General features: G+C 40.3%; 1 protein-coding gene across 4 annotated transcripts in view; it reads left to right on the top strand.

Annotated features, from left to right (window-relative positions):
* mid2 (midline 2) overlaps positions 1-22,941 on the top strand; it is a 224,139-nt gene extending 201,198 nt beyond the window's left edge. For all 4 annotated transcript variants that reach the window (XM_012866142.3, XM_012866141.3, XM_012866145.3 and 1 more), the window contains 3 exons: positions 4,482-4,643; positions 18,196-18,403; positions 18,719-22,941. In XM_012866142.3, the coding sequence (XP_012721596.2) occupies positions 4,482-4,643; positions 18,196-18,403; positions 18,719-19,142 (794 nt within the window). In that variant the 3' untranslated portion in view covers positions 19,143-22,941. The remainder of the gene's footprint in view (positions 1-4,481; positions 4,644-18,195; positions 18,404-18,718) is intronic.
* Positions 22,942-23,473: the final 532 nt, after the last annotated feature.

Genomic DNA, 23,473 nt, shown 5'->3' with positions numbered 1-23,473 from the left:
GGAGTGAATGCTGCTTGTCGGGACTTTGAAGCAATCAACTGGTTCCCTTATATAGGAAGTTTTTGACCGATCTGTATAATATGATTGAATTTGACTTTGTAAAGTGCCTCGAGAGGACATGTTTCATGAATTGGCGCTATATAAATAAAATTGAATTGAATTGAATTATAACATGTGAATAGGGGGAAAAAATCTTCTGCGGAGGAGGAAACAAATACGAAACCAGGGCAAAATCAGACGGAATAATGGATGTATAAGGCTGGTGAAATTTACCACTTATCCACATAAGGAGGCTGTCATTAATGTACATAAATGTGCACATTCATGCGTGTTCCCACACCTGTGCCTCCTTACTCTTTGATCCTTTCATCACCTCCTCCACTCTGCGCTCTATAGACTCACATTTCTCCATCTATCCATGCAGCTCAAGTGCCCTCGCCAGTAGAAACTCCAGGATACATTTCAGTCATGATACTCCGAGTGACTCAGAAATTCAGGGCATTGCAGCCGCGGAGTCCTCAGAGAGTCACGGGAGAAACTGAGACAGAAAGAAACCCATTAAGTCTGCCGTGCCACTTGAGTTCTCCAACGTAGCATTTCTGCTAAACTTTCCAAGTGGCTAAATGCTCCCGGTTGAGGTCCATCCAGATGCCCTTCCCCGCTTAGGGTTAAGCTCCTCATGGGAGGTAGGTTGGCTCATCATGTCAAACCATCCTTTTTGCAGGATCATCCAGGCATGGTAGTAGAAAGCAGAGCTAGAAAATAAGGCCAAATTGCAAAGAGAAATAATCTACAAACTTTAGCCACCACGAAATAGCACACACAGCTAAAGTGAGGTGAAAATAAAGTTATTCATCGCTTCCCGAATTTTTATCTTACAAATTTCCGGAAAGTGTTCATTAGTATTCAAGTCCCCTTTACTGAGACTAATTGCTTTCACAGGTCGCCTAATAGGTAAGCGGAGCCTACCAGTGTGTAATTTATTCTCAGAATAAATCCAGATGTTCTAAGGCCTCAGAGGTTTGTTAGAGGAAATTAGTGATCAAGCTGCGCCATGAAGACCAAGAAGCACAGCAGAGAGGTTAAAAATGTTTAAAGGTTTAGATAAAGCAGCATCCAAAATATTGCACCATTTAATAGAGAAACATAAAACTAACCTTCTGCATCACCCTAAAGACTATCCCTACATGCAACGTTGTGGTGGAAGCATCATGCGGAGAGGATGCTTTTCTACAGTGGAAACAGGAAAACTGGACGGGGCTGATGGGGAGATGGATGGAGCTAAATACAGGGCAGAAGAAAACCAGCTAGACGCTGAGAAAGACTTGAGACTGGGACAACGCTTCAACTCTGTGCAGGGTGCAAAAAGAGCAACCCTAAACATGCAAAAACAGCTACAGTAGAAGAGTTCAGGTCAAAGTGTGTTCATGTGTTTAACTTCAGATCTCTGTTCGTAATCCGTGTCAAGACTTGGAAAGTTAATGTTCAAATCAGCACCTTCAAGGTGCCAAAAATTGATGTTCACCAATGCTCTCCATCCAGCCTGACTGGCCTTGAGGTATTTTGCAGCGAGGATGGAAAACCGTTTAAAAAAAAAGGATCTCCACACTTTTTTTATTCAAAACCAACTTCACCGACTTCCACTCCAGTTATCCATTGCCTTGCATCAGTTGGTCCCGTCAGCTCCCAACACGTCCATCTGAATCTCGTGGTTAAGATGGACAACACGGGGAAAGGTTCAAGGCTTCTGGCTACTTTTGCAAGCTACTGTAGTATCGGAACAGAGAGGAATAACTGTGTTTAAGCTGTGTTGCTTCTGACGGTGGTCTGTGAAACGTGGAGCGTTGTCTGAGTCCCCGGGAAGAAACAAGAGGTGGAAAAGCTGATGTGCCGTGAGGCTGTCACACCTCGAGACAGCGATGCCGTTGTCACTTAGTGGATGAACACCAGTATGGTATTTTGATTTGAAAGCATGACAGGCTACAACTGTGATAAAACAGGCTCATGTCTTATTGAGGTTGTGTATTTTTTTATTTAATTTTTGTTACCAGCAGATATTCTGGTTTGTAATCATCAATTGAAGCCCTGCTTTCTAACCCAGGAGCCAGTAATAAGGAGGCCATTTACAGTCTAGTAAGTTAGACCTATGTTGTCCGTGTTTTGTCAGACTCACTGGCTTTGTTGAATTATTAACCCAAATATCAGTGGAGAAAATCTGAATCACTTTGGGCGTTAGGGCACAATCCGGGTAAAAATCTGTGCAAGGACACACCAAGAAAATGTCCGTTTGTGGCTTGGTGTGCCGACACTCATACCAGTGCAGGGTTTTCTTCCAGAACGAAATGGAAAGTGTGACACGTCCGCGCTCACATGCGGGCACAGTCTGCCACTATTAACTCGGCGTTGCATCATCAAAGACAAACCCACTTCCACTCCCAGGATCCTCTGTGCAGGCTGCTCCCTTTCTCACAGCTGCACACACAAATACAGTACTGCAGAAACACACGTGCTCTCTGTTTGGATGCGCGTTGCTCTTTTATCCTCAGTGTTCTTTTCCTTTTGCTTTCTTTTTCTTCATTTTACTTTCAAGTACAGCTTTCTTTAAAAGAGGACTGCTTCAATCAGGAAACCTCCTTGGTGTCTTATGACCTAATTTAGCAAAAATAGCAACTTTTGACATTAAAAGCGTTAACAAAGGGTTCAAACGTTGAAACGTCCTTCCCCATCAGATTTTTGTCCTGTATCCTTTGAAGGTCCACGTAACATTTTATATAGGATGTTGACAATAATGAATGGTGCCAAGGATGCCTTTCTCTGTGGGAGTGGCAACCCATTAAGCTTCGGTTGATAGTGCCAGCCTGCAAGGGGGCTTAAGTCCTTTTTTTCTCCCCCCACTATCAACTTGAAGGAAGATGAAACCCCTGTATCTGTTTTCCTTTCCCGGATAAAATCCAGCTTTAAGAGCCCCCTCCCCTCATTCATTCTTAAAGCCGGCTCACTTTTAAAGGCCTTATTTGCGTCCCGTGAAGTATTTATATTTACAAGCAGACTCTCTGCTATTACTTATGAATGCTGTTTCCATCTGGCTCAATAATTTACAGCGCATCCTAACCAGAGGGGACAAAGTGTGGCCCTGAGAGCTGTGCCCCTCTCAGAGTTTATATTTCTCTGTAATTGTGCAGGCAAAGGAAAGGGAAGACGGTGAATCTGGTAGTTATTTCACGTCTCGGCTGGTAAAGTTTAAGTGAGCTGATCTTTCTTGTGCAGGATTCTCTGACTCATTGTCCCTCCTGTAAATTTGCTTCTAAATCCTGATTTCGTTGTGGCTTCCCGCATTGGCGTATCCTGCTGCTGTGGCTACATTTAGGGTCGCCGATGAGATTTGTTGATGAGTAAATGTTTATCAGTACTTTTTGACAAACTTCATTTCTCACTGTCAGTAGTCAGTGTTCCTCGCCTGTAAGGTGTGCCTTGAAATGTTTCCTTTTTTTAGATTTAATTTGGTGTCTCAAATCTAAACAACAGCTAACAGAGTACATAAGCGCAGTGCTTTGCAAAAATATTGAACACATTTTATTGTTTTATTGGGATTTTGTTTGACATATTAAAACCGATGTTGCTTTAGAAACTACCACTGCACATCACCCTGAACACACCATCCTAAGCATGAAGCATGGCGGCGGCATGCTGGGGGGACATTTTTTACACAGCTGGGGCAGGGAAGCTGCCGAGAGTTAATTGGAAGACAGCTGAAGCTACAGTGCATACAACACTATCTGCTTTAGTAAAATCTGTCTGTTAGAGCCTCCAAAAGACTTGAGACTAAGGCAGAAATGCCTCTTCTATGAATACATATGTAGTCTTTTGCAAAGCCTAAAAAACATATTTGAAATATTTTCCATTACACTTCACAAGAAGATGGTAGATCTCTCCTTAAACCAGAGCTTCTGATTTCTTCCTCCTCTTTTAAAACGCTGACATCTCAGAAACTGAAAAAGACGGTTTGTAGCAGGCTGATGTGGAGTTAACCCACTATTAATAACCCACCGCTTTGAATCAAAGGGTCCACCACGGTGGCATTACCCGTCCTACACTACATTTGAACACTGAAGGGTATTATGCTCCGTTGCCTGGAGGCAATTACTTATGGCACCGGTGATACTTTGAGCAGATTGCCTCTGTTGGCATGGCTCTGGGTCCTTGTCGTATTAACTCAGAACGCTAACAGAATAGATCTGTAGGTGCACATAAATGTTACAGAACATTTAAGCGCCGGCTTAATGACTAACTTGAGGTTTTAATAAAGAAAATATCTTTCTATTCCAGTTGGATTTGGAAGGGGGGAAACACTTTAAACATCAATAAAAATGATTTTCAGCAGAACTCTGTCCCTGTGTAACCTGAACACGTCAAGAAAACTTTAATACTTATCCGCTATGTGTGTGTGTGTGTGTTTGTGTGTGTGTGTGTGCCTCCACCAGGTCTGTACAACTCTGCAGACAGCTGGATGATTGTGCCGAACATCAAGCAGAACCACTACACGGTGCACGGCCTGCAGAGTGGCACCCGTTATATCTTTTTCGTCAAGGCCATCAACCAGGCGGGAAGCCGCAACAGTGAGCCGGCCCGCCTCAAAACGAACAGTAAGTCGAGAGCGCATGTGACACCTCCGTGGGTTTTCCATGAATATTTACAAGCCTTGTTAAATTTGTTTTGGATTAATAATGCCACTGAAAGATTTCTTCTGTGTCATTTGCGTTTAATAATTTGCAGATGCTCACAGGCGTTTCTCAGAGAGTTGTTTTTGATTAGTAATGAGTTTTATTGGTTTGGATTTGTTTTTAAACAGCTGGACTCTCCTCAAAAACTGTTTTTTTTTTATCTTTTGCTGTGGGAAGTAGTATTTGACATGAAGGAGTATCAATTGTTACTCAGACTGATGGTAGTAAAGTTTGTAATTTTTGTGATTACATAACCAGTATTGCTACATGTTACCTCCTCCTGAGCATTTGCTTGATTTTTAAGTTCGTCCTTCTACCAAGTGGACTTTTAGTGTCAGAAATAGTCAGAAATGCTCATCTCTACATACGGAACATGACCTCCCTACTTGGTTATCAACCCCCGGCGTCACGTTTTTGTTTCTTAAATCAGTTTTGTAGATGTGTTGCGTACTTCTTTTTTTTCCGGCTTCCTTGTATGTATTATGGAGCGGACTATTTTGTGGGGGTTTTTTACGGGTATTTTGTTTGGAGACCACGTGAGTGGCAACGTCTTCATTGTTTCAAGCAGACATGAGCTTTTTAGCTTTTGTTAGCTCCTCTGTGCCACCACTGGCATGAGGCCACAATATCTACCTCTGGAGTTTTACACGTGTCACTGCAATAACAATGTCGTACATACTGTCATTCGTTTCTTTTCCCATTAACACAAGGGATTGATGTCAATAACTTCGGCTGTGTGTCGACTGAGACCAAGTAATGGAAACATAACTGCTCTCTAGCTGCTTTAAAATGTGTAGCACTTAAAGACACACCACATAAAATAGGGAGTAAAACTTTGGCATCAAAGACTGAGTTTGTTTGCTGCATGCCTAACAGCAACACATCGGCAATGTCCTAATACCACTGAAGAAGGTTAACTCTCTAAAGAAGTAATTAACCAATACATACTGAATAATATCACTAATTAACAAGCTGATGTTGTAATTAATGTAACTTTCAGATGTATAGATGCTAAAAGAGTAAAAGGAAATCATATAATTACATCCATTTCTGTAACATGCGTAAATCCCCCTGTCTGTCAGGGATTTAAGAATTAGAGATGAGCTTGAATACAGGAGGCTTCAACGTTGATGAATCGGTTTGAATAAGAATGGTTATGTGTAAAGATACTGGATGTTGATTTTTCTTTTTTATGATTTAACTTTTTTTTTTTTTTTGGCTGCTGAATTAAATATCTCCCTAAAATAAAAAGGCATGAGAAAATATTTCTCCAACAGAACATATTTTTCTTAGCTATTTTCCCTCAGAAATGTGTTTGTTCTAAATAAAGCTTTGTCTAATGTATATTCTCCTCTTGCCTTTTTTGTGAAAAGCCAAATATGGTTAGAATAAGACAGTGAAAAGAACAACGTGTTAGTTATATCAATAATAAAGTAAAGCTACATAAAAGTATTACATAGCACATGTGATTGTATAATATCCAGTACTAATATGTTACTATGCTGTATAATTCCCACTCCCTACTTCTTCTGGCAGTCGGTGCTGAGCAGGGAAAGCTTGTCCACCCACAGCCAACGCCAGTCGAGATTATGAGCCTGTGATTGTCAAGCAGCTTTTCCCAGAGCTGTGATGGTTTAGACAAGCCATCAAAATAACAGCAAAAAAACACGCATATTTTTATTCTCAAGATTTTACCGCTCGTCTCCATCTCTTTACATGTTTTTCCTCTTTTCCTTTCCACTCTCTCCTCTTTTATCAGAGCATTCAGATTAAACAGCTTTAGTCATCCGTTTGTCCAAAAGCCGCGTTTGGATTAAAATGGGTCACACGTCGCAAAGTTCACAAACATTTCACATGGACACCTTGCTGCTTTGCAGGCTCTGCTATAATAGCCGGTTTCTTTTCTCTCTTGTCTGTAGCTTGATTGGGAGGATTAGCTGCCTCTGGAAGCCTTCAGCCTAAGCTCTTCATTATTTGGCTAAAAAGATGCAAAGCAAAGAATATTGTGACATGAAGTGATGCTAGAACCCGAGAAGCCATGCATCATTGCAGTCCTGTCTTTTTAAAAGAGTAACTCAGAGTGTATTAAAAAGGATATGTGTGGTAAAAAAATAACAAAACTGAGGTTATATGTTACCATAAAGTTAGCACTTAGTATGATGTATTAGTACAACATATAAAGTTCTCAAGATATAACATTTAATAGTACCTAGTGTGTTGCTTTCTCAGAAAATATGCATTTTTCAAGGACAGCAAAATAACAACCTGTCTTCAGAGTAAGAGAAAAAACAGTCAGGTTTCACAGTGTACATTATATGCCGGAAAGAGATTTAATTTATGGCGGCTGTGACTGCTGATAAAAGGCTTCCCCTCTTGTTTTCAGCAGATCATTTCAATTTGTATCTCTACAGCTCAGTTTTGCCACTGATGTTTAGCTTAGGCGATATTCTCTTCTTCGCCAGACCCCAGACTTTCCACGTAAAGATCAATTTCAAGACGTGCGTGGAAAGAACGCACACACGGGCCTTTTCCACCACATTGGCTCCTGCGCTGAACCAGACATCATCCAAATGTTTTCATTAAAGGGCCAGTTTGTTCATTTTGACTTACATAATTTGCTGAAGTTTTGTCAGTTTTCCTTTTTTTAGCCAACAAATTAGCAGTGCACTTTATAATCACACATTGGATTAAAGAGGTTTTATCCTCATCATATTGGCATTATGGTTTATACCTTTAAATTACACTCAATGCAGGCACCCCACTGAACAAGGAGTGTCGATGTTGACGAATAATACCGGTACACAGCAGGAATTGAAGGAGAAGAAGAGTTAACTCTCCTCATATGCAAAGACAACCTTATCCAGTTCATGCCTATCTTTGCCAACTTATAAATTGAATCCATTGTTAAATGAGGGCATTCAAAGCAATCCTCTTAGCCTTTTTGAATCCTATTTATACATACTTATTACATTAGTACACAGCTCTTGCCTAAAAACACAAAGACGTCATAATTGTTATGACCCAGACCGGCAGGGAACCCGTTATTCAAACCAGACATGGTGTTGCTCTTTAAAAGCTTTATTAAAGAAAACCAGAAACTTGGTGCTGGCAGGAAAACCCTCTGAAGGAGCGAGCTGAAGCCTGGTGATGCTGAGTGCAGGCTGCTCACTGCAGGAGGTGACAGGCAGAAGGGCTGAGGCTTGATCTGAGTCCAAAGAAGGCTGAACTAAGCAGATGGATCCCGTGGGGCTTGGCATGGTCCGTGGTCATGGTAAAGTCCAGGTGGTGTCCAGAATACAGCAGCTCGGGGTAGATGTCCATCAAAGGCTAGGAATGCAAGGAAGATCCATGAAGTTGTGGTCAACGCTTGAAAACAGGCGGGGAAAACCCGCTGGACATCTGCTGGCTCTAGGCATTCAATAATCTGGCACTGCCTGTCTGCGGAAGTCTGGTGTATATAGGCAGATGAACCAGTAAAAGAGATGAGCTTGGTGGAGCTGCCACGGGAGGCAGCTCCCAGGTGCATCAGCGGATCTGGATTGCAGCGATGCGTGATGAGTGTGGCAGCATGCAGACAGACAGGCCAGAACATGACGATAATAAATGTTGGACACCCAAGAGTGTTAAATGAGAGCCATTGAAATTCTGCACACCTAGTTTATTTCCTGGCCTTTTGAATGAGTTTAAATGGCAGGGGGTTCTGAATAACAGCTGATAAATTACCTCTGGCGATGTCTCTGAAATCAACATGATGTGCAGCTTGGCGCTTAAATCGAGAACAAGGAAAGTACCATAGAAAACTCAAACCTCACAATTAGGTTTTGGTGCATGATATGCAGCATTTTATGGCAATGAAAAGGATCTCTTCCGGTTCCAACTCACAGATTCTGCTGCTTTTTGTTTTGCAAATCCTCCGGGCGGCTTCCCACCCCATCACGTGCAATTCAGCGACGTGATTGAAACATTTACAATCATATCTGGGCGCTCTCTGTAGCTTTTTAGGTCAGTCAAAGCAGACACTCATTGTACTCTGAGAGGCTGAAAGTGAGCGGAGGCTCTAACGTTGCCCTTCAAGAGGAAGTATCAGTGAGCCGTTAGGTGCTCGCGGTCAACATGTAAAGTAACTCACAGTTTTCCTGAAAAACACATGAATAAGACATGACGAATGAGAATGCAGTGGAGACGAAGACGCATACATGCATGTGTGGTAGCGTGACCTTTTATCAGCGCGCCTGCACTCTTTTTTACCTCGGAGTGAACCGTGACCATCTTTCTACATCTCTGTCTTTAGAAATGAGCTGAGAGAGCTACAAAGAGGGGGAGTAGGAAAGTGGATAAAAAAGTGACAGAATGAGAGTGAGAAAGAGAGAGTGTTGAGTGAATAAAAGACAGCACATAGCTCTTTGCACGGAGGAGGGTTTGGAGAGTTCAGTATCATAAGTGTGCCACTTTTTAACCATTTATAGAATCCAGAAATTTGTAAAAGAGCAAAAGGAGCTCCTAATGAATAAAATAGTAATAACACGAAATAAAGATGATTTGTTTATGCCACCATTACACATTTCTCTCAACTGTTTTGACTTCCATTATTTTATTTCACTTTATTCCTATAGAAGTTGAACTGATTCGTTTAATGTATGTAAGACTAAATAAATAAAATCTGCCTCCACTTGTATAAAGAAAGTAAAAGCCAGCATGACAACAATTGTAACACTGGTGTTAAAGCACCATTTTATTTATTTACTAATTTATTTTGCACTCATAAGCATGAAATTGAATTAAACTTGTAAATGAATAAAGCAGCAGCTGAGAAAACTACCAACCATATTCAAGATGGCTTTTATTAATTTGCGGTTTGCCTGAGCTTTATATTTCCTTATCTATCTCAGTAATAATTTATATCTAGAGCTAACAGTTACGCAGCATTGACTGAAAATGTTTTCCCTTTTTAGCTGGATATGTACAGTACCGTTCACATATATTGGCAGCCACAGTAATAATACCTCAAAGCTGATTGGTCAGCCCAGAAACATATGAGAATTTAACTGCTAAGCTAACTGGATACAAAATACTAGAAGGGCCCATGGCATGCGCACCCAGCAAGCGGAAACTAACTGACCAATCCCTGCTTTTCACACCAAACGGCCGGGGTTGGTTAGAGTTTTTACAGGCCTGCAGCTTTCACAGAAATCTAAATTTTAACCTCCTTTTTCGGAATACATAATTAAATTACTACTGTCAGGATGTAAGGACCATTTTATCCAGTATAACAAAAAGTGAACAGGATAACAACTATAGGAATCTATAGCTTTAACAACTAAAAGTGCCACAGACCAGGCTTGTCCAGGTGTATAACCAAAATAGTGATGAGGATTGTAGGAAGTTAAAAAGATAGAAAACTCCAAAGCTTTTTCAGTGAGGGGGTATGCTGCTTGAAAATAAGTAAAACACTCTTTACATATCTTTACGAGTGGTTCCTGTAAATGTAGACATCACATGTATCTGTAAATCATATTTTTTCCTGTAGAACAACATTTTTTTATCAAATGTGTTGCTTCATGAGTTTTTAAGAACTTTTTATACATAAAAGGGCACCTTAACCACTTTTTAGCTGCTTTTTCTATCCACAAAAATATTTAATTTTGAATAACAAGTGACACTCAGAGTAAGCGCTTTAACTTTCAGTCGTTTTGGGGGGAAATAATGTTATTTATGGAGAAAATATTATTGTCGACAACCAGAGACATTTCCAATTGAACCAAGAAAATCTTTTAATTTACTGTTGTTTACAGTCTTTCAACACATTCAGCAAAAAATAAATGAAAATCTGCAGTTTTGCACTTCACAAAATTTACAATTTTCATGCCAATTTGTCCATCAAATATAACTATTAACACCCTCACAGTTCAAAGCAGTAGGTTGCTGTATTATAGCAGGGTTAACAATATAAATTTGGGCTTGAATGTTACTGAACTTAGCAGCTCTACTGTTTTTTGACTCACCATTGTTTGTGTCCTAACAAAGAAAAAATGTGAATGCAGGATTTTCTTTAAGCAGCTACTTGCCGACAGTCAAACACAGTCTGTTGGCTTTATAGTCTTTATTTTTCTGTTGATGCTCTATTCTGGGCATCCACTTTGTGAGCACAAAGAATCGACTGGGCAAACACCCAAGAGGGCTGGTGTGCGTGCATGCGCGCGTGTGTGTGTGCGTGTGTGTGTGTGCATGCGCGCGTGTGTGTGCGCGTGTGTTTGTCATCAAAGGATTTTTGTCACGTCCAAACAATGTCTGTTAACAATTAAAACCTGGGCTGAAAATATTCCGTCAAAGTGCCCAAGGGTGCAAAACCCTGCTACTGCTAAAAGACATGTTGTGTTTACCCAGCATGCATTTCTGCAGACAGGCCTCAAGCTATCGCTCAGACCCTGAAGTTAACAATTAGAGGTAGGGAGGAGGTAAGAGGAGTAGAGGAAGAGGTGAGGTGGAGGACACCACCATGTGCCCCTGGGCAAGGCACTTAATCCCAAATTGCCTTCTAATCTGTGTATGGATGACAGCACTGCAAAAACGAAACTTAAAATAAGTAAAATGTTCTTAAAATTAGTGTGTTTGTCCTTGATTTGAGCAGGTAAATAACATGATTTACCAATGGAATAAGATTTTTGCACTTAAAATAGGAACAATTCATCTCCATCATCTTATTTCAAGTGCCGGTTGTCTAATTATCTTATTTTAGGGGTCAAAATACTTATTCCATTGGCAAAAGAACTTATTTACCTGCTCAAATCAAGGACAAATACACTAACTTTAAGAACATTTTACTTATGTTTAGATCCATTTTTGCAGTGAGTGACTGCAACTGGTTCAATGTGGCTCGAGTGTAAAGCTCTCTGAGTGGCTGATATTACTAGAAAAGCACTTTAAAAATTCAGTTAATTTACTATTTATTGGTCTATTGTATAAAGTCACAAAGAAAGTTAAACTGTATAACATTGCAAGCACAGACTTTAAATGTAGAAGTTCCAGGGGTGTGTATAGTTTTGCACACGACTTCATATTGACTGTTGTGTTTTTCAAATAAAAAAAACTAATGCATGCGAGGCTAGAGAGGCAATGCTGTATAAATCTTTTAAATCATGTAAAATTTATATTTACTCATCTTTTTATTTCATTTGTGCCAAAGTTAATCGGAATCAGGGTTGTTTCCTGGTTTATTCTGCCTGAGATTTTCAGATGGTATTTTCTAGACCCGGAAAACACCACCTGTGGTAACTAGGTGATCAGAGCTGTCTCAACAAGTCCTACGCAATTCATAATAGCAGAAAGCTGTATGTTAGCCCGCCAATAAAGAAAGATTTCTAAAATTATTACAAAACACACTTAATACCTTTAAGAACTACGATGTGAGCCTCCTTGTTTTGACCTAATTACTCAAGAGTTTTAAAAAAAAAAGTTACTTGCTATAAAAGTACAACTGTGGGTATGTTTGCTAAATTCAAAGTGTAAATTTATTAACTCGGTGGGTGACATTGCCAATAAGTGAAGGCTTATGATATAAACAAGTCAAAATGCCTGTCATCCTATGAAGGAAAGTTGGATATTTATTAGGAATGCTTTTCTGGTTCATTACAGGCTGAATCCGAACAAGATGATGAAGATGGACTGCTGTCTTTCCTTGACACCAGTCAATAGTTTTTATCAGCTTTCCTATCAGTTAGGCAGAAATAGACACAAATTGGCCATTAAAAGGCGAAATGTGTTAGATAAACTCAGATCCCCTTAAAGTTGGCTAATCACATCCATCCTGTTGCTTGTTCTATAACTGATTAATTTATAATCTCACTAGAGGACAGCTGTGTTTCATCTGGAGCACTGTTGGATTACATATCACGTTACATACTGTATGAATTAGGCTGTCAGAAGCCAACTGGCAGGCTGCCATGCATTTTAATTGCATGACTGGATTTGTAAGTTCAGCAGGGACTCAGGAACCTGTGTAAGGTTTGCACACGTCGAGCGAGTGCCCTGATTTCCTTCTGCTGCAGTGATTGTTTAGTAACGCAGTAAAATTGTATATTTTTTTCCCCCATCTCCGTCTTGTTAGGAGCAGCTTAATCTATCCCTTAGCAAAAAATGCAATGAAGGAAAATTACACAGATGAAACAGTCGATTACTAAGAGGATGTTCCAGTGCAGGATTTCCAGCATGTACCCAGCACAATGAGCCTGGGATGGAACTACATTTTGAGCACGTTCCTCCAGCTGTGGCCCCCTTTCAGTTCATATCTCCTCCTTGCCGTTTCTTTTTTGTGTTTGACAAGTTTCCATTTAGGATTTCTGAGTCTTTAACAATGCCAGGCGCCACGACAGTATGACAGAGTTGTTATCATCTCTGCAGACAGTCAGAGATCCTTCTAATTACCGCTGTATTTCTGCCGAGTGGAAGCAGAGTAATGGTAGTCCCTAAACAGAAGTTCAGAGTGTAGAATACGCTGTTTCAAATTTCCATCTTATCTTTATTGCTTTTCTTCCAAGCTCTGACCAAAATCTGTGCAACTGGATGATTGATTGTCTTTTGTTGCCATCACTGCCGATGCCGTTTTCTGTTGAAAAATATGTGTGTGTGTTGTTTACCTAAAAAAAAAAAAAAAAAAAAAAAAAAAAAAAAAAAAAAAAAAAGAGGAGACTACTTGAAAGTGGTTTGGAATCGATTTTTTTGAACATGCACTCTGAGTTTGTACAAGTCCTCTTTCTAATATGCTGTATATCTCCACACATGCCTTCTTTATGCCTCCAGCGGTGTAGCACACCAGAGGAAATCACATTCGGCATGTTCTCCGGGTGCTGCTTGCAAATACAAGCACGCTCCCTGTGAGTTTGGATCTGTTCATTTCATGGCAGCTCTGCAACATGAAGGAGCCCCAGTGACATACGAAGCAGTCGGAGTTGTAGAAGCACACATTTATTGCAACAAGTCCAGCTTCCTATGCAGTCTGGTAAGGTCTAGGGCTTGACATAATCCGTTTTTCAAGTCTGGATAAGGGTGTGAAAATGTTGGAGCTTTCAGACTTTATGTTTATACCATTATCTAAAGAATTGAAATGATAATTTCACCCCATTTCATATCTGTGGGACGTGTGGCTGTGTCGTAGCTGACATTTTTAGGTACAAAACGGCGTTGTTTACCACGAGACATTTTGTGCAGACCATCCATTGATTAGCCAGCAATAGCATTGAAGTAGTAGTTTTCTATTTTCTTCTCATAATTTCCTCTAAGGAAATTAGAAATAGGCTGTAAAATACAGTTTTCTAAAAATTCAATATAATAAATTGAAAATATTTTTAAGATGTTAGCCATTTTATGACTATAATTCATTGGTATTATCGGTATAATTCATTGCACATTGGTATTAATTGATTGGTATTATTTGGTATTTACTGGTATAAAATGAAAGTAGGAAGGGGCAAAATGGGGATGCATGGATATGAAATAGTGACATTTCATAAACTGACAGGCAGCCTATTTTCCGGTTATTTAACCTTTTTCTACTAAACTGGGAGCTGTTGGTACAAAACTGCATCTGGTTTAGATGGCATACAGTTTTAAATTTTTCACAAACAAATGAAAAATGTCGCTGATCACTAACTGTGCTTTAAAGAACCGGTATTTGATGCTTGATTCAAGAAGTTGCAAAAACAACGAAGTAACCCCTTACCAAACTGCCAAATTGAAAATAAAGGTTAGCTTAGCGGTTTTTAAAAATGTTTGGAACATGCATATTCCGTATTATTCGGACTATAATGCACATCCTTACATTTTCTCAGAAATTGATGGTGCACCTTATAATCCGGTGTGCCTTATTACCGATTTTATGTGGTACACCGTGCTCAAAAATCCATTAAAATGTGTAAGTACGACCAAGTCTCTCTGCTCAATGGATATTCAGAGCATTACGGTACACTGTGTCACTACCTGATTGGACCCCTGAGCTGTCTACAAGAAGGCCTGACTAATGTTAAAACTAAAAGTGCATTCATGTAAAGGCCCCCACATACTCAGGTGTAGTCATGGCAGATGCTGCGCACACTCCACGCATACAGGTTCTACATAAAGAGCTACATTTTTACAACTGCGTATGCAGTGTCACACTTTAAATGCCTTGGCGGCAAGAAGTCTTTGCATCAAACTGTTTTATATGTGACACCGAGCTTGATGCACTGAGCTGCTCCAAGCAGACAGTCGCAAGGACTCGCAGCATCACAGTCCCTCTCTGTTCTCACTGACGGCGGTACGGTAAGAGCCTGCTGGTAAAGAAACGGCTCTAGGTGCTCAGCTAGCTAATCGCACATTTTACCATCCGTTCCGCTGCTTCGTCCCACTTGCAGAAAGTGTGGGAACTGTAGGAATTTGCCACAAGAAATCTAGGCAACAGTACGCTCGACTTTGATGGGTAAAGGGGCGGAGTCATATCACACACTTGGGAAGAATAATTAGTGTGCCTTATCATCCGGTGCGATTTATATGTGGACAACGACACATTAATTCACTGTGCGTCTTTGCGCCTTATAATCCAAAAAATACGGTAAAATGTATTATATAGTTAGCCTTTTCAGAACCCAGTCATAGTTTAAGGCTGTTTTTGCATTGGAAGCGGTGATAACTGCTGTGTAGCAGGGCTGTGCCGTGCCGAGCTTAGAGACTCGCAGAGCACAGCATATAATTGAGCATGCCGCCCTGCGCTTGGTGCCCAAGTTTAAGTAATTTTATGTTAGACACAGCATTCTGACAGTATTTTTTTTTTTATTCTAAGTTATTTTTATGTGTGAACACTTATATCCAGGTTTTTATTCTGGATGCAAGTGTCGAATTTAAATTCTTACATTTTTTAGAGTATGAATTTGAATAACACCGTACCCAGTGTTAATGTGGATGTATCCAATTTGAGATTCATACCAGAATCCACTTGTTACTGGTTGTGAGAAGAAGAAAAAAATAAAAATGGAGCCACAGGATTTAGCAACCTGCCAATGCTACAGCAAACTTGTCAAATGCAACAGTTCTTTTGCCGGTCCCCCATCTGCCATTTCATATGCTTAATTTACTGCGCAGATTTGTTGTGTTTAACTTTCCGTGTTTTCAAGACTCTGGCGCGGGTTCAGAACACTTCCACTTGGCAATTTACAGTACTGTATACGTGCATTTGCACATAGTTGGATGTCATGTGCGTGCATGTGCCTGGTTGTCCCCTAATGTCATGTGCGTCTCCCACTTCCCCAACCTCGGGCCCTGCCTGAGCTCTCAGGAGTCATCCCCTGGAAAGGCATGACAGAGCTCCAGTGTTTGGAAATGGCTGCGCTGGCAGCGATAAGCAGTTCAAAGAAGAGAGCGCATTAATGTAATTGGGTGCCAGCAGCACATTGGCCTCATCGTCTCATATGCACACTCGGTGACACACACTCACCATGCAGATTATTGGAGAAGAGTGTCTGAGAGTGGTGAGAGGATAGAGAGGATGAGAATGAAAGAAACCGGGGGAGAGAGAGAAGAAGGGAAGGGCAGATAGTGAGGGGAGAGGAGGAGTCGGGGTCCTCATTGTGTTGCTCATTAAGCCATGGGAGACTCTGAGAGGCTGAGAGATGAGACGAGAGGTGTCAGAGTTAAATGTCAGGTCTGGTAGGGATGTGATTGACTTTGCAGAAGCCACATACACACGCTGACCCAAACACCGAGAGGTAGCTCAGAGGGGCTCCTCTGTCACTTCCACAGACTCGCATTATCCCCTCAGCGTCTTCTCTCTCCCCCACTCTTTAGTCTCCTTTTCTCTGCCACTCACCTAGTTTGGCCCCCTCAATTTTTCCACCCATTACACCCAAATTACTGGTGTCATTGCAAACTGAACAGCAGCAGCCGGATAGAAGCGTTTGCGGTGAATTGCGGCAGCTCCCACCTACCGCGGTAGAAGTAAAGGCCATTTCCTTCAGCTAATTTCCAAGTCTGTGTGATTGGAGGAACAGAGGGAAATGCCGGGTGACTTCCTTCACTGTTATGCAATGTTTTCACCAAAGGCAGCGCAGGCCTTTGAAGTTTCCACTCTCTCGCCCTTGTAATTCAAACAGTCTCCTCTTCTGTTTCTCCCTGTGAGTTCTCTGCAAGCACTTCTCACCCTACTTTTTGTTTATACACTTCTGCTTCTGCCGCTGCTCGAACTTAAAATCATCTTCTTGTTTCCACTCTGGTTCACGGCTCTTTTTCTTTTGTTTTTTTTTTTTTTCAGTTTAGCAGTACTTTTTAACAATCTAATCGAGGGTAACCTTGGACCAGGAACATTAATCAAAATATTCAGAGATGAACAACTAAAACTTGTTGATACATTATTGCCTTAAAGGGATGGTTTGTGGATTTTTTTTTTTAAAACGATATATTACCTGAAGTGGAAAATGTCTTGCTTTCTTTATTCGATATAAATGCTGATTAGCTGTTCCTGGAGGCTGTATCTGGCAACTAGTGCACGGGGACGTGGAGCATAAGGTTATCCTCATCTTAAAACAAATCATATCTCATGAACAGCATAACATTTTATGCTAATTCTACGTTATTTAAACCATTTTCTTGTTGGCATTGTGATTATTTAAATAGAAGCCATTGAATATTTCTACAGGAAATGAAGCAAGGAGGTTGTGCACCACCAGGGATCTTCCTGTGTGAAACCTTTGCTTTGGGCCATTCATCTATTAGGGTTTATTTACAATGATAACATTTCAGTGTATTTTATTGAGATTTTACATGCTAGACCAAAGCAAAGCAATACATAGTTGTGTAGTGGAAGGAAAATGATGTGTTTTCTTAAAAAACATATTTAGAAAAGAAAAGAGCAGTGCACGCTTCTATTCTGCCCCCTTTCACTAAATAAAGTCCAGTGCAACTTATAGTTGTAATGAGGCGTCTTTGAGGCCCTTTATTGTTGATAACGTTTATTAGCGACGTGAAATAAAATTTTGAATAAAAAATTAGTGAAAGAAACCAAAAAGACCCATTCATTAAAAAAAAAAATACATAAAAATCATGAATATTATTTACAATTTCAGCATATGAGTTGTAAAACATGATACATTTGATGAGATTTGTACACATTTGTTTTGTTCTTATCGATTGAAGTTAAATGGATGAGTTTACAAACTTCAAGCAGACGGTTTTCATTTAAATCTTTTTAGGCAAAACCAAGTATAAACCAGATTAAAAATAGAATTTGAATTTAATGAGAGTTTGCAAATTAGCGACTAAGAAAACAAACAGCAAACATATAAATACCAATAATAAAATCTATTAAAAAAAACCTAAAAAGACGTTTATAAAAATTTATGCAACAAATACGACGTCTGGTACAAGGCTGACCTAATTTGCTGGAGTATTCTGGGCTGGGGCTTGTTCTCCGGTGTGAAGACGCCTTCTCTGAACGGCATGTCTGTCTCTCCAGGTCAGCCATTCAAGTTAGACCCAAAGACGGCCCACAAGAAGCTCCGTCTGTCCAACGACTGCCTGACCATGGAGAAGGACGAGAGCTCGCTGAAGAAGAGCCACACGCCCGAACGGTTCAGCGGCACCGGGTCGTACGGGGCTGCCGGGAACGTCTTCATTGACAGCGGGTGCCACTACTGGGAGGTGCTGCTGGGTGCATCCACGTGGTGAGAAACACGCTGTGGCACGGGAGCGTTATATAAGCCTGCAAGGAGGCTTGGTAACCTCGCGTATCTTCTGGGAATTTAAATCTAGTCTATTATGCAAACTCCCCACTCATGAACGGAGCCTAACACAGAGAGTACATAGTCTTGTAAATATATTCATCTCACTAATTGGCTGTGAACCGAAGGTCTCAATGCAGGAAAGAGCTAAAGAGCTTTCCCCATATTCAGTTTCCTCGGATTAAGTGCAAGTAAAGTCAATAAAGGGGGGGGGGCACTTAGTTGTAATTTGTTTTAAAAAGTTTTTCTTCCTTCCAGGTATGCCATCGGCGTGGCTTACAAATCCGCCCCGAAAAACGAGTGGAGCGGTAAGAACTCGTCCTCGTGGGTGTTGTCGCGTTGCAACAACAACTTCATGGTGCGGCACGACGGTAAGGAGATGCTGGTGGAGGCGAGCCTGCAGCTGCGGCGGCTCGGCGTCCTCCTGGACTACGACAACAACTCGCTGTCCTTCTACGACGCCATGAATTCCCAGCACATTCACACTTTCGAGATCTCCTTCCTCCTTCCCGTTGTACCCACTTTTATGATCTGGAACAAGTCAGTCATGATTCTCTCAGGACTACCTGTCCCAGATTTTGTCGATGGGGTGGCTTCAGATCTCCAAGAGCAGCAGCAGCAGCAAATGGGTCTGTGCCGACAAGAATCGCCGTACTTGACGGGGATGAAAACCTGTCACTGACTAAGCTTGTGACGGAAGACTGGATTAGGACCTGACCGACGCCGGCGGCTTGACTGAGCTTTGCTCTGATCCTCACGAAGGAACGGGTTACTGTCTTAAAAGTGTTAGAAAATTGTTACTCCTGTTAGTTTTTAGCCACTCGGTTTTGCATATTCATTTAGTTTATGGGAATGGTTTCTTTGACGGAAAACATCAATTGGTGTTGCGTTCATTAAGCACCCTGCTGGCTCTGTGAACGGCAGCTTTGGTCTGTCACTCAGCAGGACGGGATTCTGGGTTTCCAGAATCCTTTCAGGTCTGTCTTTTTAATTTCTATCTTTTCATTTGACCACCCTAGGCAGAAGATCCAGGTGAAAGTCTTTCAAGTTTGAAGCTGCAACATAGGAGTAGTGGGATTAAATCTCACAAATTTCATGAATTTAATCATGAGATTTATTTATTTTTTTGGTTGGGAGTTCTTTTGTGCAGGAGGAGCAGTTATACATTAGCATACGTGCAGGTGCGTCTCAGTAAATTATAACTTATTCATAGATATTCAGAATGATTCTGGATACAGAAATGTCTGCCTCCTTCTGGGGAGGTGAGTGGCACAGAGACACAGTGGGTGCCCCATACATAATGTCTATGTCTTCACAGTTCTCTCTCTCTCTCCCCATGTTCTCTCATTGCTGTGAATAATAAGAGCACACTCTTTAAAATATTTTAAAAATATAATTTTGGCCTTCCTAAAAAAAATAGCTCAATGTACTGTAGTGTGTGCACTGAATACTTGGCTGCGATTCCTTTTGCATGAATAACTGCATCAGTGCAGCTTGGCAAGGTAGCCCTGCTAAGGTAAAGCCTGGATTGCTTCAATAGTTGCCTTGAGCTCATCTGCATTGTTGGGCCTGGTATTCAGCATCTTCTTCTGTACTAAGAAGTAAGTACAGTACAGTAAGAAACCCTTTAAAATAACCTCAATAAACTTAGATTCTGATTTACGATTTTCTTTTTAAAAACTGACTTTGGATCACTGGGCAAATCCAGTCCTTTTTTCTGCTTTGCCTTGATAAGATTCACCTGATGTTATCCCAGCGTTTTAACTTCCCATCAATATGCTGAGAAACAGCACTGCCATCTCTTTGTGGAGAATGACTGCTGGGCAATTGTCAAGTCGGCGATCTTCTACTTGATTGTGAAGGCCATAATGAAACGTCTCTGTTTTAACTTGTAGTAGTCTGCTGCTTAAAAATTGCCTCAAGCCAGCTTCCTGTCTAAATGCAGCTAAAATGAAGCATTAGTCCCACTAATGCTGGTTGTTGCATATTTTACACACAGCAAAGTTATTTTTATGTCCAATTCAACCTAATTTCACAAAATTGCATCCTAAATACCTACGTTCATGAACACTTGAAATGGTTTAAATTAAATGTTCTTGTCAATGATTTACTGAGACACATCTGTACAGCACAGCTTCCAGAAAAAAAGATATATACTTCCACTCTCCAGTCAAAACTTACAGAAGCTTTTAGTTTCTTTTATTAGTTTTCAGGATTTGAATCTAAATTTCTAAGACTGACTTTATGATATGATCGCAATTTGCTTGTAAATACTTGATGGTTTCTGTGCCCTGGTAGCTGTAACCGAGCTTTAATGAAGCCTTCTCCCTGTTCTTCCTACTAGATTTAACCCATCAGCCCTGTTTATGTGGCTGGGTCCAAACTTCCAGGCTCCAGGAAGCAGTAACGTTGCTCCCAGATTTTGTTTCGACATCATCACAGGGAGCAGATTTGCATCATGTGACTACTCTTTTTGTAAGATAAGAGACGTATTGAACACGAGACAAGAAAAAGAAGTATTTATAGCGAGCAAAATGGTTAAAATTTATTTTAGGTTAACAAATTATTCATGATGCACTTTTGAACTTGATACCGTTTGCTCTATGTTATAAAGTAGAGCTAGAACCGAATGGCAGATTGTAGTGGGGCGATTACGTGACAACAAAACACTGTGTTAAGTTATGTTTACCCTTAAAATGAATGAGGTGCAGCAACATCCTGATAGCTTTGCGGGCAGCTTATGTTGTTGCTCAAAGCAAACGCAAAACAAAACAACAAAAAAATAACACAAATTCATCTTTGCACTTTTTAATCGCATACAGAAAAGTTAGGCTCCTCGGAAAAGGGATGTGATTCTGGTATTTATGGAGTTTGTATCTAGATGGTGATAACCTTACAGCTGTCTTCTTTTTTTTTTTTTACTTTCACTCTTGATATGAAATTTTCAGGACTGAAGAGGGTTAACACTTGCTGTTTGTTGCGGTATCACGGCATGACTGTGTTTTCCTCCACATACATGCACAATTTAACACCACCACATAGTCTTCTGTCCAGGTCGTAAACAATGCATGCAACAGTAACAGAGTACAGGGGCTCACTGGGAGATGTATGTACGTTTAAGAAGTTCACCACGTTTGGTTTCATCATTCCTCATATGGCAGATTAACTCCAGTTCTCCTTCACTTTTCACATTTCATCATAGCTCAGTTTTTTTCAGTTTTTTTTTTTTTTTTTTGTTTTGTTTGTTTGTTTGGATTTCAAGGCTTAGCGTGGGTGATGCTTTTCTCTGGTTTGACATTCAGGTAGCCGTGCTGATCCAGACAATCAAATGTGTATTATACTGTAGTTTAGGCAGATTAAAGAGACGGCATGGAGGGAAAAGCTGACATAAACTGACACTGGATATTGGGTAAATGACATATATATATATATACATATATATTCCTTTAAAATTGGCCACACCACATGAGCATTTTGCAATGACAGTCATGAAGCATTTCTATCCTGTTGGCTTATGATTACACTGTCTGCTAACTGCCCTGAGTCTGTACACAGCAAGAAATTACTGATAGAAATCTCTTCCTGTTTCATGCACAAGACGTTTTTAGTTGATTTTAAGGAACCAAAAAAGATCCCACAGTTCACCTCTTAGCTGTGCCTGAGTTGTCATAAATGCCTCGGATCGGTGATCATTTGAAGAAGGCCTGAAGGATTAGCGATCACCCAGTTTAAATGTAACAGAGTGGAAATTCAGCCAGGCTGCTGCCAAAATTCCTCTGATCTTCAGACATCCGTCGGGTTAAATAATGTCCATCAAAGACTCAACCGTGTGTTTATTTGGGAGGACAAGCTGAGGTGTGTGAGTGTGTCCTTGGCTGGGTCACTGCATGATTATGTGACCTTGCTCCAGGTTCATTACACTTTTCTTATCTTCATGATGAGGTCTCCTATCAAATCAGACATACAATCTCTGTTTTTATGTTGTTTGTTTTCTTATGGAAAAATGGGAACTACACAAAGCTGTCATCGGCGTTCATATCAGATTGTTTGCAGTGCTTCTTTTTGGTGTCACAAGTCAATACAGTAAAAAATATATTTACGGTGAATGACTTTAAATAGCTTCCCACTCCTTGTAGTGCCGTGTTTATACCCTAGAAACAATGCAATAGATTCTTCTTTTTGCTTTCCTTTTCTGTAACTTTGGGATTTTTATTTTATTTTATTTTTTACAACTGAAAAGAAAAGCGATCCTCTCCTTAATGGCACTGGGACCTTAAAAAAAACAGCACAAAAAGAGCAATTTTGCCTTCATGCAATGCTTTCTGTTTCCATAGATATATCTGAGATACTTTTAGCCAGAGAGGAATGTAAATCAGAGGGGGAAATATATATTATATAAAGTTGTATAATGTACAAAAATATATATGAACCAATGTTATTTATGTGAATTTGAGTCCAATAAAAAAGTCTGATCCCAAAAATCTTCTTGCTATAGCATTTTGTCCATTGTGTTGTGTCTTGTTAACAGAAACAGTATTCGGTAAGCAGGTTTCTTGTACACATTGTTTTCTTATTTAATCAGCAGAAAGAGCAAAGATGAATCCATTACTCCAAACGATGAAGTATCCCTTTAGGGTACTGATTATAAATGCCCCTTAACAGTAGAGCTGTTTTAGGTGAGCAAAAAAAATCCACAATACATCTCTATTAAACTTTTTCTTCTTTGTCGCATTAAAAGCGCAGCGTTTGGTGGGTTTTTGGGGGGTTAGTTGGGATTTTGGGCAGTAGACTAACACAAAGCATCACCTAATTTTAAAGCAAAAGAGAAAAGATATTTGATTTTGAAAACTTATTTCATGTAAAAATCTGAGAAGCGTTGCATGCAGCCTTCCAGCACGCTGCTGCCAAATACATAACATTGATGCATTTGTATGGCTTTGTCCAGTGCTTAGGTTTCTTTGCACGTAGTGTGTTGCATCTAAGTTCAATTTCTCACTGATGTTTTCCAACAAA

This window comes from Fundulus heteroclitus, chromosome 23, assembly GCF_011125445.2.
Source record: "Fundulus heteroclitus isolate FHET01 chromosome 23, MU-UCD_Fhet_4.1, whole genome shotgun sequence".
Classification (NCBI taxonomy): domain Eukaryota; kingdom Metazoa; phylum Chordata; class Actinopteri; order Cyprinodontiformes; family Fundulidae; genus Fundulus; species Fundulus heteroclitus.
Note: the sequence above shows the minus strand (reverse complement) of the source record. Positions and strands in the feature narration are given on the sequence as shown.